Source organism: Stegodyphus dumicola, chromosome 4 (genome assembly GCF_044657685.1).
Source record: "Stegodyphus dumicola isolate Sdum_Otavi_A_Nest chromosome 4, ASM4465768v1".
Lineage (NCBI taxonomy): Eukaryota > Metazoa > Arthropoda > Arachnida > Araneae > Eresidae > Stegodyphus > Stegodyphus dumicola.
Window position 1 is genome coordinate 223475359 of NC_140771.1, and position 17069 is coordinate 223492427.

Sequence of the window (17069 nt, forward strand, 5' to 3'; positions counted from 1 at the left end):
GCGTTTTCCATGTCTCAAAAGCACGACTTAGGATATATATTAGATTTATATATAGCATCGTTCTAACATTGGTATTTTTACACAAAACCGGACTTTTTCTGGAATAACACACAAATTTTTTTCCGTATTTCGATTCTACGACTGAAATTATGCCAAAGTTTTCTAATAATCGCACGAGTAGTGTTTAAAAATTAGCTCTCAAAATTTTAGCTCCTCATGTTAATTGAATTAATATCTTTTTTATTAAACTTATTTGATTCTTCCTTTAACGTTTCGAAATTTAGGTTCTTTCCAGATAAAAATCACCTATTTTTATGAGTGATTTTTAAAATTTGTATTTTTAAATAATTTTTATAAATTTTTCCAAAACATTTTAAAATTATGACCTACAAATTGCTTACTATCATCTTAAAGTAGATGTATTTCTGAGCACACCTGCAAAAAAAAAAAAATAGAGTTTCTTATTCAAAATTTCCTAAGATATACGCAAATTTACATAATGGCGCGTTTTGAAATTTAGCATATTGGCTATGAGCGATAATAACCCCAAATGCGGTTTACGCACTTTGTTAAAATTATTTGAAAGTATGAACGACGACCTTTTTTCCGCTCCCTGTACAATGAAAAAAAGGAGAGAAAAACAGGTTGCCATAAATTAAGAAGTTCGCCAAGTGAATTATTTTTGGCGCAAACTGAAAAAAATGAGCCAAGATAAATTTTTAGATTTCTCACTAAAAATTACAAAACTTACTATCTAGACATAATTTGAGTCGTAGAATCGAAATATGGATACAAATTGGTATGTTATTTCAGAAAATGTCCGATTTTGTGACAAAATACCTATGGTAGAATAATGCTACACAGGGTGTCCCGTAAATATTGCGACAAATTTCTGCCTGAGGTAGGGCACATCATAAGGGTTAAAAATTGCGTAGGAAAACATGCCCGGAAATGTCAGGGGTAAGTGGTAGCAGAGGCAGAAGATGGGAAAGGAAACAAGAGGGTGATTAATTTGAAACATTGATTGGACATGAATTCAAATGGTGTACGACAGCTTGAAGTTTACAACAGATGCTCGATGTTTGCACCATCAGACGCCAAATATGCCTGAACGGGCGGACCATTGATTGGCGGACATGTTCAAACACACTGGGAGATTCTTTGATTGTAGCATATGCACGGGAAAGTCTTGCCACGAGATCCATTTCAAATACTACAGGACCGCGGTACACGACAGTTTTAATGGCTCCCCACAAAAAGAAATCAAGGCTCGATAAATTCAGTGAGCGTACAGGCCAGGGAACCGGTCCATCATGCCCAATCTATCGATGTGGGAATGATCTGCTCGAATGGCTACGAACATCCAGTCCTTAATGAAAAAGCGCCCCATCATGTTGGAATCACATGTTTACAAGCTCTTCGTTGGTATCGCTTTTCATGCTCTTTATATGGGGTCTATCGCTCGAACAAGGCAATCCTCACTTTCCACAATCACTCTCCTGTACAACACCCTCTGGCGTTGTACAAAAACGTTTCTGGGCAAGGGTTCCTATGCAATTCTTAATCCTTATAATGTTCGCTACTTCCACCAGAAATTTTGTCGCAACATTTACGGGACACCCTGTACATAAAACTATTATATATCCTAAGTCGCACTTTCGAGACATGGAAAATGCAAGTTAAATTTCGATAATCGGTCCAGTAGAACGGGAGATATAGAACTGTCCCATTTTTTTGGTGCAAGGTGTACATGTGTACTACAGCTCATTGTGCCTGAAACAGTGACAAAATTTCATACAGCAGCAGCTAGAATAGGGTTTCTCAAACAGTGGTAAATGTAACACTAATGATGCATCCTATTATTTTGATGGTACAAGATTTACACACAAGATTTAAAACAATGTTCAGAATGAATGTAAAATGGCGTGCTTTTTGGTACTCATGTTGGTACGTGTTGGTCATTTATTTTAAATCTTATTTATTCGGTAAAAAATTTTATAATGTTTGAGAGACCCTATACCTTGAGCTAGAATATTTCACTATTATACCAACCGCGAAGTACTAGTTAACTTTTTCCAGCGACGAAAGACTTTGGAATATGAATAAATGTAAATCCACTTAAAAGTTTGTTCAGTGACATAACTTAGCGACATTAAAATTCCATTATCGTTATTAAAAGATAAGTACTGCTATTGCTGTCATCTTCGGACGTAAAAACGAAAGCTCCTGAAAGGTGATATGGCTGTCAACTATGCTTTAGTGGACAAATATGTCCTTAACGACATTAAACACGTAAGAAAATGTAGTTAGTATGGATTTAATATAATTAATTTTTTTAGCCTTTATGATAATTGCTATTTTAGATACTATGTACTGTAAAAAATCAATGCCACTTATTTTAATTATATATATTGCATTCCTTTTAAAAAGAAGTAAATAAAAATAAAATGACTACTTCCGCTTGTGAGAATGAATATAATATTTCTTTCCTGTCATTCCAAAAACTATTGTCGTGCTACATTTAGTTTTGATATGCAAGCCCAATAATAAAACATTTAAGGTGAATTAAAAGCATGCAACTGGGAATTTTCATATATTTCCGATAATGGCATTAAAATGTTAAAGAACATATATTTTATCTCTTTGAGTTGTATTGAGGAGTTTGTAACTTGCATGAAACTCGTATTTGGGAATAAATAATGTATTCTGACACATTCGAAATTTGGATTACAGTTTAGAAACCAGATAAAATAATTCACTAGAAATGCAAAAATGAGTAAATATTTAAATTTATATTCAAAACCATTTAATTCAATTAGTACAGAAAAGTATGAGGAACACAGCTATGACGTTAGAAATGTCTTTAGCAGGTTTTCTGAAACCTTTGGAGGGCTATCTTAGAGTTCATTGCGTTGTCAAGTGTTGCATACTGTTATACTTTTGCAACAGCATAGCACTGTACTACATTATTAAATGGAAATTCACAGGTCACCCAAGACTAATGCTCTCGATAGTCAATAGTCTTGGGTCATCACTCAGTGGTTGATCACTGACATGTTTCAGTTACAATGAACATTCCGTTTATGGATAATAATTTTCCTTTTAATTTAATTTTAATAATACATCTAAATTCATTCCACTGCCTGGAAGCAGTGACTTATAATTGACCACTTGTGTTCATAGGCCATTGCCATCGGTAATCAAATGCTTTGACAGGCACTTCACTGCCCCATACTTGTGATCAATATGTTGACTTCCAGTGACAGTGAAACTGCAGAACACCGCTAACAGCTTTGACAGGCGCTGTCGTCTTCAATTGAATATTGATATAAAAATCATCAAGTTCAAACCGGCGACCTTTGGAAACGAAAGGAATAATCCACATTTATGTCTATCGTCACCAATACCCTTGATAGGTACAGATTCAAGAAAGGCCAGCACTTGTGCTTCCATCTAGGCATATTAGTTATCGCCAGGCCTTTTCAATTAAGCTTCCGCTAGGCATGGAATTCCGAAGGAGAATAACTCCTGGGGAGGTCGGAAAGTCTCTCATCCCTCTTTCCATACCATCGACTTCTCAAGAGGATTTCAGCTCGCCGTGTATTTTGACTGCCCCTGTCGCACTGACGCTATACGATTACAAACATCTATACCTTTTCCGAGACTCCAACCCGGTTTTTGATACTCATGTGATAGGATAAATATGATTTGCCAAGTGAATAGAAAGTTCATCTGCTGGTGTATTTATTTATTTTGTTGAAAAAACTAAATAAAAGAGGCAACAATAACAGACAGTTCACTTTAAGAAAGATTTCAATGAAATAAATGATTTATTGAAAATACACTTTGAAATTTTATAAATTGAAAATGCCTTAACAAATAATGGCTAAAATTTGAATTCTCACAACAAACAAAATTTCCTTTAAATATTTTTATAAGTAAGATCTTTTGTAGACGATGCTAGATTCCATCATTCACTTTAGCATGTTTAGTCGAAAAGTTCATTAATTCGTTTATATAAAAATTTGAAATTCCATAGCTCTATAAACTTGACATTAACGTCTATATACAATTTTTGCCGATTTTTATCTTTGCTCTCAGTAGCAAGATAAATGTTTAAGCACAGATCCACAGCGTATAAGAAACATAGTTTTCAAAACGCGAATCAAATGATTAATACAAAAAGTAGTTCGTCGTTTGTCGAAAAGAAATTCTCAGAAGCTATATTTAAATGCGATTCCACAGCATTAAAAATCGCCATTCTCCGTTACCCTTATAACCTTGAATGTTTTCAGTCCTTGTTTTCATACGACTATTTCAAGTCTTTTGCTTTGAGGATATTTGGATGGAATTCGGTTAAAGCGGTCATACATTATGACAACATCGAATTTTTACCACTAAGGATTCAAGTTCGTTTGGTCAAGCAATGATAAGAAAACGTTTACGGATGAAGTATTTACCTCACAACAGCTCTGTTTTAAAGTTTTAAAATATTGTCTTGTCGAACCTTTCTACAGTTTAATTATTTGAATAATGACTGAATAACATAAAGTTCAATCATTTGCGATGATTCAAGGCATCTGGGACAACAGCTACTTCGGAGATGTTTGTCGATGGATGAAATTCCAGCCCACATATCTCTGAAGACACAATGCCGTGTAATTAAGCAATACCCATTTGATAATTCGGACACGTCCATCTTTTGAAATTACGTCACATACATGATGGCAGCTCTCGGCCTGTTACAGGGATACCATCCAGAGGGAGTTATCGTCGCTAGTTTTCTTCCTGGTTCTCTTCAGAGTGAAGGATTTCAGGGGATTACTAGATTCGTTAGGGGAAAGCTTTTGTCAGCTGCGCGTGATGGTGGCGATATCTTCCTCGTCCAGATGTTGAATCTGCATCTCAAAGCTCTGCTGACGCGGACGGTGTCGACTATGGTTTCGAATCTGAATTGTCACTGCCAAACTTCAGAATTATATTACTTATTAAGAAATAAGATTATTTATAATATAAATGTTATTTCTAACTTGGTAAAAAGCAAGAATTGTGTTTTATGACATTCATGCATGGTATCGCATTATTCCACGTTGCTTTTGGTTGAACAGGTACGGGCAGAAGTGCGCAGAACACAGTGGTGCAGTCCTGCCGCACTAGTATCCCCACCATGCATACTATCTATTTTAACACTAACCTGAAAACTGAATTATGCAATATAAATAGTGAAATGGTGAAACTGGTCCTGAAAATTAAAAATCATTGGATTTTTAACTATCCAATTAATTAAAAGTCCAATGCAATTACCTAACACTGTGTGTATACAGAGATCAACTAGCGTCACTCGTAATGTACGAAGTTGTTATTTGAAAGCATATTTTAATTATTTGTCCCAGACATGCTCTTTCTGTTAGCAAGACGTAAAAATTCTTCTTCAAGCATTGTTCTAAAAAATGCATTGCTCTATAAAACGTTCATGCTTTAAAAAGTATTTTTTATAATTTATTTTGCGTTTTTAATTGATAAAATACCGTCTGCCAAACATCAATGCAGTTAAAGTCTTTAACCGGCTGTTATGATACTTCGCATTTTTGTTCTAAACGCGTTATATCATATTAAAAATTCATTAAAACATCTGATAGAACTAAATTAATAATTAAACTCGCTGATTTCAGGAAGATATGAAAGTGAAAGAATGAATTCACACTATATCGAACTACATATGAATTTTAAAATTAATATTTAAATTAATTTATTCTTAATTTTTGCTTCTTTTGTAGTGTTATTATGATATTTATGAGCAATTACTATATTACATTATTATTTTTATAGTTTTTGCTGTGCAAGAATAGCTTATATTTCGATTATGAAATTTAAAACATTAATATAATTAATCGTTTTTAGAAAGAGTTTATCATAATAAATAACCATTTAAGAAACACTGTTAACTCTCTCTTAGGACGGAATTAATAGTTTAATATCTTGTGAACGAAATAAAAGCTCACTTATTAAGAAAATATAATCTTTTCTGCATTTTTGCTATCGTAAGAAAATCATTTTTGATACTCATGTGATAGGATAAATATGATTTGCCAAGTGAATAGAAAGTTCATCTGCTGGTGTATTTATTTATTTTGTTGAAAAAACTAAATAAAAGAGGCAACAATAACAGACAGTTCACTTTAAGAAAGATTTCAATGAAATAAATGATTTATTGAAAATACACTTTGAAATTTTATAAATTGAAAATGCCTTAACAAATAATGGCTAAAATTTGAATTCTCACAACAAACAAAATTTCCTTTAAATATTTTTATAAGTAAGATCTTTTGTAGACGATGCTAGATTCCATCATTCACTTTAGCATGTTTAGTCGAAAAGTTCATTAATTCGTTTATATAAAAATTTGAAATTCCATAGCTCTATAAACTTGACATTAACGTCTATATACAATTTTTGCCGATTTTTATCTTTGCTCTCAGTAGCAAGATAAATGTTTAAGCACAGATCCACAGCGTATAAGAAACATAGTTTTCAAAACGCGAATACAAATGATTAATACAAAAAGTAGTTCGTCGTTTGTCGAAAAGAAATTCTCAGAAGCTATATTTAAATGCGATTCCACAGCATTAAAAATCGCCATTCTCCGTTACCCTTATAACCTTGAATGTTTTCAGTCCTTGTTTTCATACGACTATTTCAAGTCTTTTGCTTTGAGGATATTTGGATGGAATTCGGTTAAAGCGGTCATACATTATGACAACATCGAATTTTTACCACTAAGGATTCAAGTTCGTTTGGTCAAGCAATGATAAGAAAACGTTTACGGATGAAGTATTTACCTCACAACAGCTCTGTTTTAAAGTTTTAAAATATTGTCTTGTCGAACCTTTCTACAGTTTAATTATTTGAATAATGACTGAATAACATAAAGTTCAATCATTTGCGATGATTCAAGGCATCTGGGACAACAGCTACTTCGGAGATGTTTGTCGATGGATGAAATTCCAGCCCACATATCTCTGAAGACACAATGCCGTGTAATTAAGCAATACCCATTTGATAATTCGGACACGTCCATCTTTTGAAATTACGTCACATACATGATGGCAGCTCTCGGCCTGTTACAGGGATGCCATCCAGAGGGAGTTATCGTCGCTAGTTTTCTTCCTGGTTCTCTTCAGAGTGAAGGATTTCAGGGGATTACTAGATTCGTTAGGGGAAAGCTTTTGTCAGCTGCGCGTGATGGTGGCGATATCTTCCTCGTCCAGATGTTGAATCTGCATCTCAAAGCTCTGCTGACGCGGACGGTGCCGACGATGGTGACGCTGATGTTGATGCTGGTTGCGGTGATGGAGAGTGATGGACGTGTGGTGGTCGTGTCAAATGCGGAAAGAGTTCGGTTTCACTCTCGAAGCTTTCAAGGAAAGAATCACACACACCAACAGCATTCCCACTCCTGTACATAGAAGATAGAGGGACCAAGATATCTGACACGAGCCTATAAAAGAAAGAAAGGCATTGTTAAGAGAAAAAAAACCGTTTAGAACAACACAGTTACAAACATATTTCATCGCCTAATGAAATTATAAGTCACATTTAAAGCATTTTGCAGCACGTGTAAAGGAATACAACGAAAAATTTTATTTCATAAAATAAATATTTTACGTAGAATGTTTTCAGGATTAATAACCATATCTCATAACATTCCATAGAAATTTGATTGAAAAAAAATTTCTAAGTGATTTTGAGCATTGTTTTAATTTTATCCAAATTCAATATAAAGCAACACATGTTGCGCACAGGGAAGATTTTCATTTTAAGACGTAAATAATTCAAGTTCGAAGAATGAAAATATGTACTTCCTCTTGAATATCAAAATAAAAAGAACACATGCAATCCACTCCTCGGAAACACTGAAGCACGATTACAGCGCAGATCTCTTCCATCTCTATCCACTCGAGTATGAGGAACTCAAAATCTTTTCCATTAATGTTTCAGACACTCAGACGCAAAGAAATCTCTATCCCTTCAAACCCATTAAAAATAAAAGAGACCAAACTGAATAAAACGAAATAACGAATCCGTCCCGGCTTCCATAAGTAATCGATATTTACCCCAAAACGTGAATTACTTCCTATATCCCAAGTCCGTCCTTTACGAGACGTTCTGCATAATTGAAGAAGAATCTGGAAGGATAACCTCGCAAAATGTACTTTTCGGCATTTTCGAGAGGACGGAAATATCGTTTCCTGCCACAGGGATTTTCCAAATCCTTCTCAACGGCTAAATTAGAAATATTCGTTAGCTTGGCGTCCCAGAGCGGAAATTTAAAGTTTTAGGAAGAATTTAATCCCTTGACATCCTACTCTGACGGCACGGTTCTTGCAAATCGAGCACTCTGTAAGAAAAGTTGAAAATATACTATACGCTAAAAAATATTTAGAGAGTTGTTTAACCGAGCAGACTTCGATAAACGAGATATATAAAATAAACTTGAGGATTGCAGCTGCAGCTTCACTGTTTAGTAAACAGCATCTAGGTTAAATGAAAGGCCAGAGTACTTGCATTTTGTTCCGCTGATAGTACGTTCGGGTAAACTGAAGGATTCATCGAGGTTTTTCTCCACTGGGTTAGAATGAGCCTTTCAGTTACACTGAATAAATCACATTTGTTAAATTTCTAAGACAGACTTTGGAGTCATAAACGTATCTTTCACTACTTGAAATTTGCTAACGAAATTTCCAGTTGGAAACATACTAAAAATTAGTTCTTCCTAACAGATCATCCTCATTAACTTTATATGGTCAATACATATACCAAGATGGCGTATATATGTTTGTGCTTCTAGTCATGTTGCCTGTAGGAAGATGGTATTTATGCCGGATAAATATTATTTTACCATTTATGATAAAATTAGGCTAAGTGGCAAAAGAAACTGTAATTTCTTTCAAAACATGAAGACATTTAATAATTATTGAATTATATATACAATGTGAGATTACATGTTTAGTCCTAATATTGCTGCTTTCCTACGGGTTCGTGACAGATTGAATGCACACAGAACCGATGATAGTTTGATAAAATTTATTCTACCAAAAGAAACACTTTATAAGGTATTTCTCCCGCCTTCTTAGCATGCCTTTGTGGTGTGGTGGTCAGCACGCTCGGCGCGTATTCCAGAGGTCTGTGGTTCGATTCCCGGCGAAGGCGTTGCTCATTTTTCATCTTTTCTGCTTCCAAATTTCCTAATGTCTCTAACAATTCACAGTTCTAGAATTTTTCAAAAGAATACTCGTACAGCTCTTCACAGAATCACAGAATGCAATTAGTAGTTACATTTCAAACTATTAAAAGCGTTAAACACCACGAAATGCAAAGCGAATCTAAACAGCGAAGCTTACACTGAGATATCTCAAGTGTGAGCTTCGCTTGAGCTCTCGCTGAACTAAACAACTAGAGAGAAACTGATGCTCTCTCTCGTCTCATATAGTTGTCCACTGGCTGCCGAGAAATCTCTAATACCTTCCACTTCTCGAAATTACATGAAGGTATATGATGGCCGGATACAGTAACAGTTACATATAGGATCAATTACAGTTATTCAATTACAATAACCATTACAGATATACAGGAATCGGGTCAAAATCTTGAAAAATGGTCGCCATCTTTGGCGAGTTTGGGGATTTCTTACCCAATTTGGCGACAAAAATTAGTTGCCAAAACCATCGCCAACTTGGCGATATCTTGCCAATTTAGCAAATTAGCCATTTGCTCAATGTTAAGCAGACTTGCCTTTGTATTAATATTTTTCTGGCAAAGCCTCTCTTTCAAGTATTTCGTGTTACACTATTACAAAAAATACAACAATTTCATGTATAATTTCACTAATAGTTTTTAAATACGTAACAAATGCGGAACAATATATCTAACAACATAACAGTATCATACTCAACAACATATTCTATACAAATATTAGTTACTTTCATTAAAGCAAATGTTTCACGGAAGTGTTATCTGCCAAGAGATGGCAGTGACGCCGATAGAGGCTAGCGCAGGAGACGAGTGCGAATATGCATATAATAGTGTCGATTTCCCACCAAATCTGGCAACCCTGCCTTTCCCTGTCACATTCTGACAGCCCTAAGCCCGCTTTGCGGGATCTCACCGCGTAGCCGCTGGGTATTTCGCAACAATTATATATGTGTGTGTGTATTATTTACATAGTTAATTAATATGTAAATGTTACATTAGTGTAACGAGTTAAAATTAAATAAAGATAAAAATGAGGTGGAGGTGAAGGTGAAGAATTAAGTCAGATCAACAACCTAACAGAAGTTTGGGAACGGAAACGTACTAAATGAACGACTTCTCAAGTTAATTCTCTATAATGTTCATTCTTTTGCTCCGTATTAACTTGAATTACATAAGGAGTTCATTAATTTAACGTTTGAAGTTCATAGTAGAAGATTAAAAGATCGCGAAAATTATTTAAATACTTTAACTACACAAATTTTACTGCTTTCGCCAACTCAAAATTTATTACAGAAATGACGTTTCGAAGTATACAGCTCGCGTTCAAGCATAAACAAAGTCGTAGCTTAATTAACTGTATCATATTCTAAAAGATAATTTCTGTGTTGCTTTTGATTTGGAATCAAATTTCAAGTTGCTATACCTTCTGAGAATCCTTGAATCAAGAAGTTAATTAAGGCATACAGAATGTTAAGGAAAGGTAAAGCCAAGCGAAGCACAACAGTATTAATTTTGCGTTATCTTTAATTCAGTTAAATTTATTATATGTACCGAGAAGATTTCGATCAACATATTATAAGAATAAATTAGGTACGACGTCATTGTAACAACGGTAGGAAAAATTTTGAGTGTTAAAATTGCATCCCTTGATAAGGAAATATAAAATCAGAAATGGAAAAAAAATTAAGATTTGGTATAATTTAATGGAGACAAAAATTATCGCGTAAATTAATTTAGATTTTAAGCTAATACTAATAAAGAAACTAAGAACTTTAAAAGAAAATATGTGTTATTTTCCATAAAAATTTACGAGCAGTAACTATGTAACATTTGATTAAGTTTTTATTAACAGTTGGCTTTATGTTGTTTTTCTTTACTTTTAGATCCTGTTTCGTCACCCAGAGGGCTATGTAAATTTCATGGCAAGCTGAGAAGTTTAAACGTAAATCGTAACCACTGTTCTAAGTCGAACTTTGGCTGCTAGTATTACTGCTAAGAGAAGCGCATCTCCGAGCAGATGTGAATCTCTCGGAACTAGTGAATATTGTTGTTTCGAGAGATAATGCTAGGTTCCAAAGATAATGGCTAGGTTTTGGAGTTGTAACCTAGCCGTTATCTTTGGAGTTCCAGCCAGTAGCCGTCACCAAGTTGAATAACTTGTTTTATGTTATCTTAAATGTAAAAATCCACAAACTCTGAGGAATAAAGTTACATTACAGCCTCAAAATGTAGAATACCTCTACATTTTGAATCGTGTCCAGCAATCAAACATGAAATTTTGGAATTTATTATTCATCGTCACTTTTATGCGGATAAATTCTCTTAAACATCTCTTAAAGTCTATGCATTGAATTGCTGGTTTTCTCCTTTTTCTTATCAGCTTAGGTCTCTGGACAAATAATTTTCACCTTTTAAACTCTCTCCTGGCTTTTACCATGGCATGAGATCATTCTTCTAATGTCATTTGAAAGGAGCTGCTTCAAGGACATTTTCGTAGCCATTTTTCATAGTCACTGTACAACAAGGTTGCTTTTCCCAAAGAGAAATGTTTGAGCACTTGATGTCACTAATGCATAGTCTGCTTCGAAGCACCTGCTTGGTAGGAAAATTAAATGCAACTGTTTCTTTATTTCCTCTCATTCCGCAAGTCCCAAAGTGACTCACGTAGGGAAGAACATAACCTTCTACATCTAAATGACCTTGAATTCGCCATGTGTAACCAGGATATTACCCAGTTTCCATTAAAAGGTTCTCCCAAAGGCTCAGCAGCCCATCAGACGACTTCAACTGAATTTTTACTCACGTCATCCCAAGACTTATGCCTGTTCCTGATGAATTCTCTAATTATTTTTGCCATGTAATTGCTATATATATTTGATAAAAATAGACGAATACAGTTATGTAAATAGACTAATATATTTTATGTAAATAGATTAAAATATTTTATGTTAAATAGACTTTCTTACTATGCGAAAAATATAACTTTAATGATTTTAAGCACTGAATACTTGTAAAATGTACACTGTTCCTGAACCTGGACAAGCATTTCTACAACCTCCCAGATGCCTCTGCAGCCTCACGTGACAAAGTAGTCAAGCCCACCTTCACTCAACATCCCCCCGGGGTCGACGCAGAGAACGCTGCGAAGCTACTGGCTAGGATCTGTACCTAGGAAGTCTCGGATATACAAATCATGAACCTAGTGGTTCTGGAAGCTCTGGTAAGGTCAGTCATTGGCCGGCCCTGGGTCTGGCAAGTCATACAACAGATGGCTCTAGTAACTCGGGTTAGCGTCCCGGGTTTTTCCTGCGGTGGCGTCCTGGGGCTTGGTAACGTCGCTTTGGGACGGGCAACCCGAGCGACAGGCAGGTCGTAAATCATAGTCAACGGTCGGTGTCGCAAAAACGATGCGTCCTTCTCTCCAAGGTGCGAGGGTGAACCTCTGTGCCTGTTTCTAAGTGGCGAGGGGCCTCACAGTGCGGTTAAGTCTCATGGAGTGAGGAAATCTTGTTACTGTTCACTCCACATCTTGTCCTCCAGACACACTTAAGACATTTCAGGCACTTGCAGCGCTCATGTAGCATCAAGTCAAGACAGCCGGTATACAGCTTGCTCTGTGCAGGCTAAACACGGCAATAGCGGAAACTGGAAACAACCCTCGTGTGGCTTGCCATTGTCAAATAAGTATTTAAACATATTATCTCATCTGATTGCCAATTTTACTGGAGAGTACAGCGAGATGCACTTAAGCTTCCAATAAAATTGAATTTATGCTACATAAAAGAATCGCCACCGTTCACTCAGGTGCAAAGAACATACTGAAATATCATTTAAACTGTTAGTATTAATCCCAGATAAATTATTAATGTTAAATCCAAGGACCCAGTCTATGTCTCTTGACCACAAGTAGGCTGAAGCTATCCAGAATTGAGTCTGTGTCATCTTTCTGGATATTTAGAATACAAAAATATAAACTATTATATGCAGGTTAGATTCTTTAACATAAAAACATGCTGAATGTTTTCACTTATTTTTTTTTAGTTCGTAATATTATGCGGTCATTAGACTTTCAAGCTAAGGTAGATACATCCTGAAATTCCTCGGTATAAACAAGGAAATGTTTGTTTGCTAACCAAGCAATATAAACATCTCTTATCCGCAAGAATTGAAATTCGATCTCCCCCATCCCAACCGGTTGCCATGCCAATGACACGATTAGAATTTCATATTTTGACCGACATGAAAGTTAAACCCTGTGGAAATATAACGACGCCTTACGAATACTTTGGAATCCTTCCGAACGAATTGAATTCTTTTTCAACATGCAGGAGCATGGATTTTCATAGGAAGGAATAAGGAAATAAGAGATCAACTTTATATTCCACTTAGTAATACTACATTGAAGAAATTTTAAAATGTACTTTTCGAATAATTTTCATAAAAATGAAAAGATATTGATAATTAAATATAATACAATAAATACAGGTTTCATAATATAATACTTTACCATTATTTAAAGCAAGCTGGACATTAACATTAGAAATTGGATCTTAACATTAGAAATTGGATATTTTAATAATACAAGCAGAAATTTACCAATATGAATCTCAAAGAAGTTCTCCACGATAATATCCCTACACAGTTCACCAAATCAACCAGTTAAAAGGGTGCTCTTAAATCTGTCTCATGCGTGCGTTTGCCTGCTATGTGATCGTCATATTAAACGAAACTATCAGAAATTTCTTAGCATGATTATGAAATTCTATTTGATTTCAATACATTTAATAGTTACTGAATAAATAATTTTTATACTCTCATTCTTTTTTGGTGACTTCATTTAATTATTTCAATTCTTTCTATCCATATCAGCAATAAACAAAGGAGTTATAAATATTCACAAAGCATGAAAACGTGTTCTTAAATATTAAAGCTCTTTCAAAAGTAGCAAAAGTATATAGAGATCTCGGTAATGGAATCGAAGCAATCCACTTTTTCATGGAATGGATGATCATATAAAAGACGTAATTTATTTACACGATCATTCTTCCATAAATAGATTCTGAATTCAACCATGAACGCGCTTGGATCCATACCAGCGTATTGTAATTTATATATAAGGCGATGGAATGTAAATATTAATGCCGTGAAAAGTCCACTATGGACATCAGCTCCTTTTGAAAAATGTTACAGGCGTGAAAAGAATAATAAATAGATTAAGTTCATATGAAAAAAAGCTGAATAAGTATTCCGAAAAAACGTTTCACAGCAAGCGTAAATAAATATACGAACACAATGAATGACTTTTGTGGGGGGGGGAGAAACTACGCATTAGATTTCTGTATTACGTCATCGAAAGCAATTTTTTTCATAATCAAAAGTATATATATATTGTATAAAAATATTAAATCAAAATTATAATTTCTTCGTAGACGTTATTCTATCAGGTACTAAATCAAATCTTTTTGCCCGAATTTTGAGTTCATAATCAAAACTGTTCTTGCACAAAAATTCTGATGTTTGAAAGGTAGCTATCTATACAGTACAAATTTTTCAGTTTAGGCTAAACTGCAGATGCATTAGCCATAAGATCATAAAACAGGAAATATTCACTTAATGTGAATCCAATACGCAATGTAATAACTAAAAATAAATGAGAGAGATGATATTTCTCGTTTTGGAAGAATGGTTAATAAATTATTGTAATGTTTTATTATAAGTTATTTGTCAAATACCAGTTACATTGGCCGTTAGGCCATTAAACTCCTTGCTTGCCAATAGCGCTGAAATCTACAAGAAAAATGTGTTAGTGCTTCACACTCGTCCAAATGTTCCGCCGTCATTGGCCGTCCACTATTACATAAAACACACAACGGCGAATCAGATAGTCCAATGCGAAATAAATGATTCTGTAGACAATCATGTCCCGTCAATAGTACAAAAGATGCAACCGCAACTGTTCGCGGGTGGTCAGAAACAAAAGCTGGGTTTGATGATAGAACACTCCAAGACTTGCCCTCACAATCCGGAGTGGCAAAATCTCTAAAAGTCTTTTGATATGTTAGCGATGTTAATAGAATGGAGGCTTGCACTCGTTTTTGGCTTTTGGACAACCGTAGCCCTCTTTTTCGCAAGCATATCAGCCATCTCATTCCCATAAATACCGCCGTGTAAAGGTAACCACTGAAAAGATATCTTGTGGGAAAGTTCTCTTATGACTTCATGACACTGTTGAATGCATGTGTTCTTACACTCTTGGTAAGAAGAGATGGCCTGTATTGCTGAAATCGAATCAGACAGTACAACAGCCCTCCTGAACGAGCTCTGTCTCAATGATAATTGTTGGAAAGCTACGAATGGCTTTCATTTCTCCATCAAAGTGAGTGAAGTAAGCCCCTACAGGTATGTAGAAACTGAAAAGCTTGCTAAAATCTCCAGCTCCAGCCCCCTGAATCCTATCGGTCAAAGAGCCATCCGTATATATGTTACCGTGAAAGACCGAAATTAGAGAATGTCGACTTTCACCGGAGAATGTCAACATTCACCAAATACGTCAGTGAAAGATCGAATATTGCACTACATTCTTGTATATTCGGACCCTCACCGGTGTATGTCGACAATCACAGATATGCTCTGGTGAAAGTCGAAAAGAGAGGTTATAAAGTGCCATAATAGTTTAAGTTGTTGCAATAAATAAGATTTGAATCACATAATTTAGTAAGTTTTTATTACTGTTATTTTATTTTCTCATTTAGAACGTACTGTATAATTAAGTAAGTTTTTAACTTCTATTATTTTCCTTTCTCATTTTGAATGTATTGTGTGTTTTAGGTTCTCGTGTTCTTAAGTTCTTACTTCAAGTCTCGAATGCGTTTATTCGCGACTGAATTACGGAGAAGAAAATATAATATTGTTATATGTTTAACATTCACCATTAGTACGTGGTGAATGTCGACATTGACCGGTGTAAGTCAGAAATAAGAGTATTTGGAAAATATTTCGGACATACACCAAGAGACTATGTGAATGTTGACATTCACCGGTGAAAGTCGATATTCTCCAGATTTCGGTGTTTCGCCGTATCAGGTTCAATGTTCCGTCTTACTTTCTTTGGGAACATGCACGGACCTGACTCGGAACAGGGAGCTTACTAAAGCTATGTTCAGTAACTGTGGGAAGTAGACAAGATACACAGGAAGGGTATACAAAACCCTTTATTTTTCCCTCTTTACAATAATTTCCGTACTTCGGAATACAGAGACCAAATACTTGTGGTCTGAACGTAAGAATATAAAAAATATAACTAAACTCTAACTTAAATTTGGAATAATAAACGTGGAAGATTGGCCTTATATTAACAGGAAGCCGTATGTAGTACAGAGAACTGTTAACACTACAATACGTTTAAACTTATCACGAGGATCAAACCTCTGGGCTGGAAGGCAACCAGCAACTGAGTAAAACTTCTAAGGTAAGCGGCCTGCTTCGACTAACTCCTTCCTCTCTCTCGCTTGGCAAAAAGCCACAACTTAAGTACTTGGCGTTCGCCAGACAAATTTTGCATAAATAAGTTAACGCTTTTAATTCTGGCCGGAAGTAGAAAATAAGAAGTGATAGTAAAGATTTAAAATAAAATAAACGTTAGTAAAACTTAAGATCCTTACAACTGTAACATATACATGTATCCATTCCTCAGCCGGAAAACGTTGCTTATTGTTTCGAAAGGTATAGTTCTTATTTGCTCTGGACTCATCTCCTTCTTATCAAATTTCATTTCTAGGTCCAACCGCACATCAAGGAAGCTATAATCCAACGGATTT

The 17069-nt window shown here is 35.1% G+C and overlaps 1 protein-coding gene across 1 annotated transcript in view; it reads right to left on the minus strand.

The window, feature by feature from the left end:
- Positions 1-6184: 6184 nt before the first annotated feature.
- LOC118190391 (LHFPL tetraspan subfamily member 6 protein-like) overlaps positions 6185-17069 on the minus strand; it is a 513573-nt gene continuing 502688 nt past the window's right edge. The window contains exon 3 of the mRNA XM_085816028.1: positions 6185-7498. Coding sequence (XP_085672154.1) covers positions 7380-7498 — 119 coding nt within the window. The 3' untranslated portion in view covers positions 6185-7379. The remainder of the gene's footprint in view (positions 7499-17069) is intronic.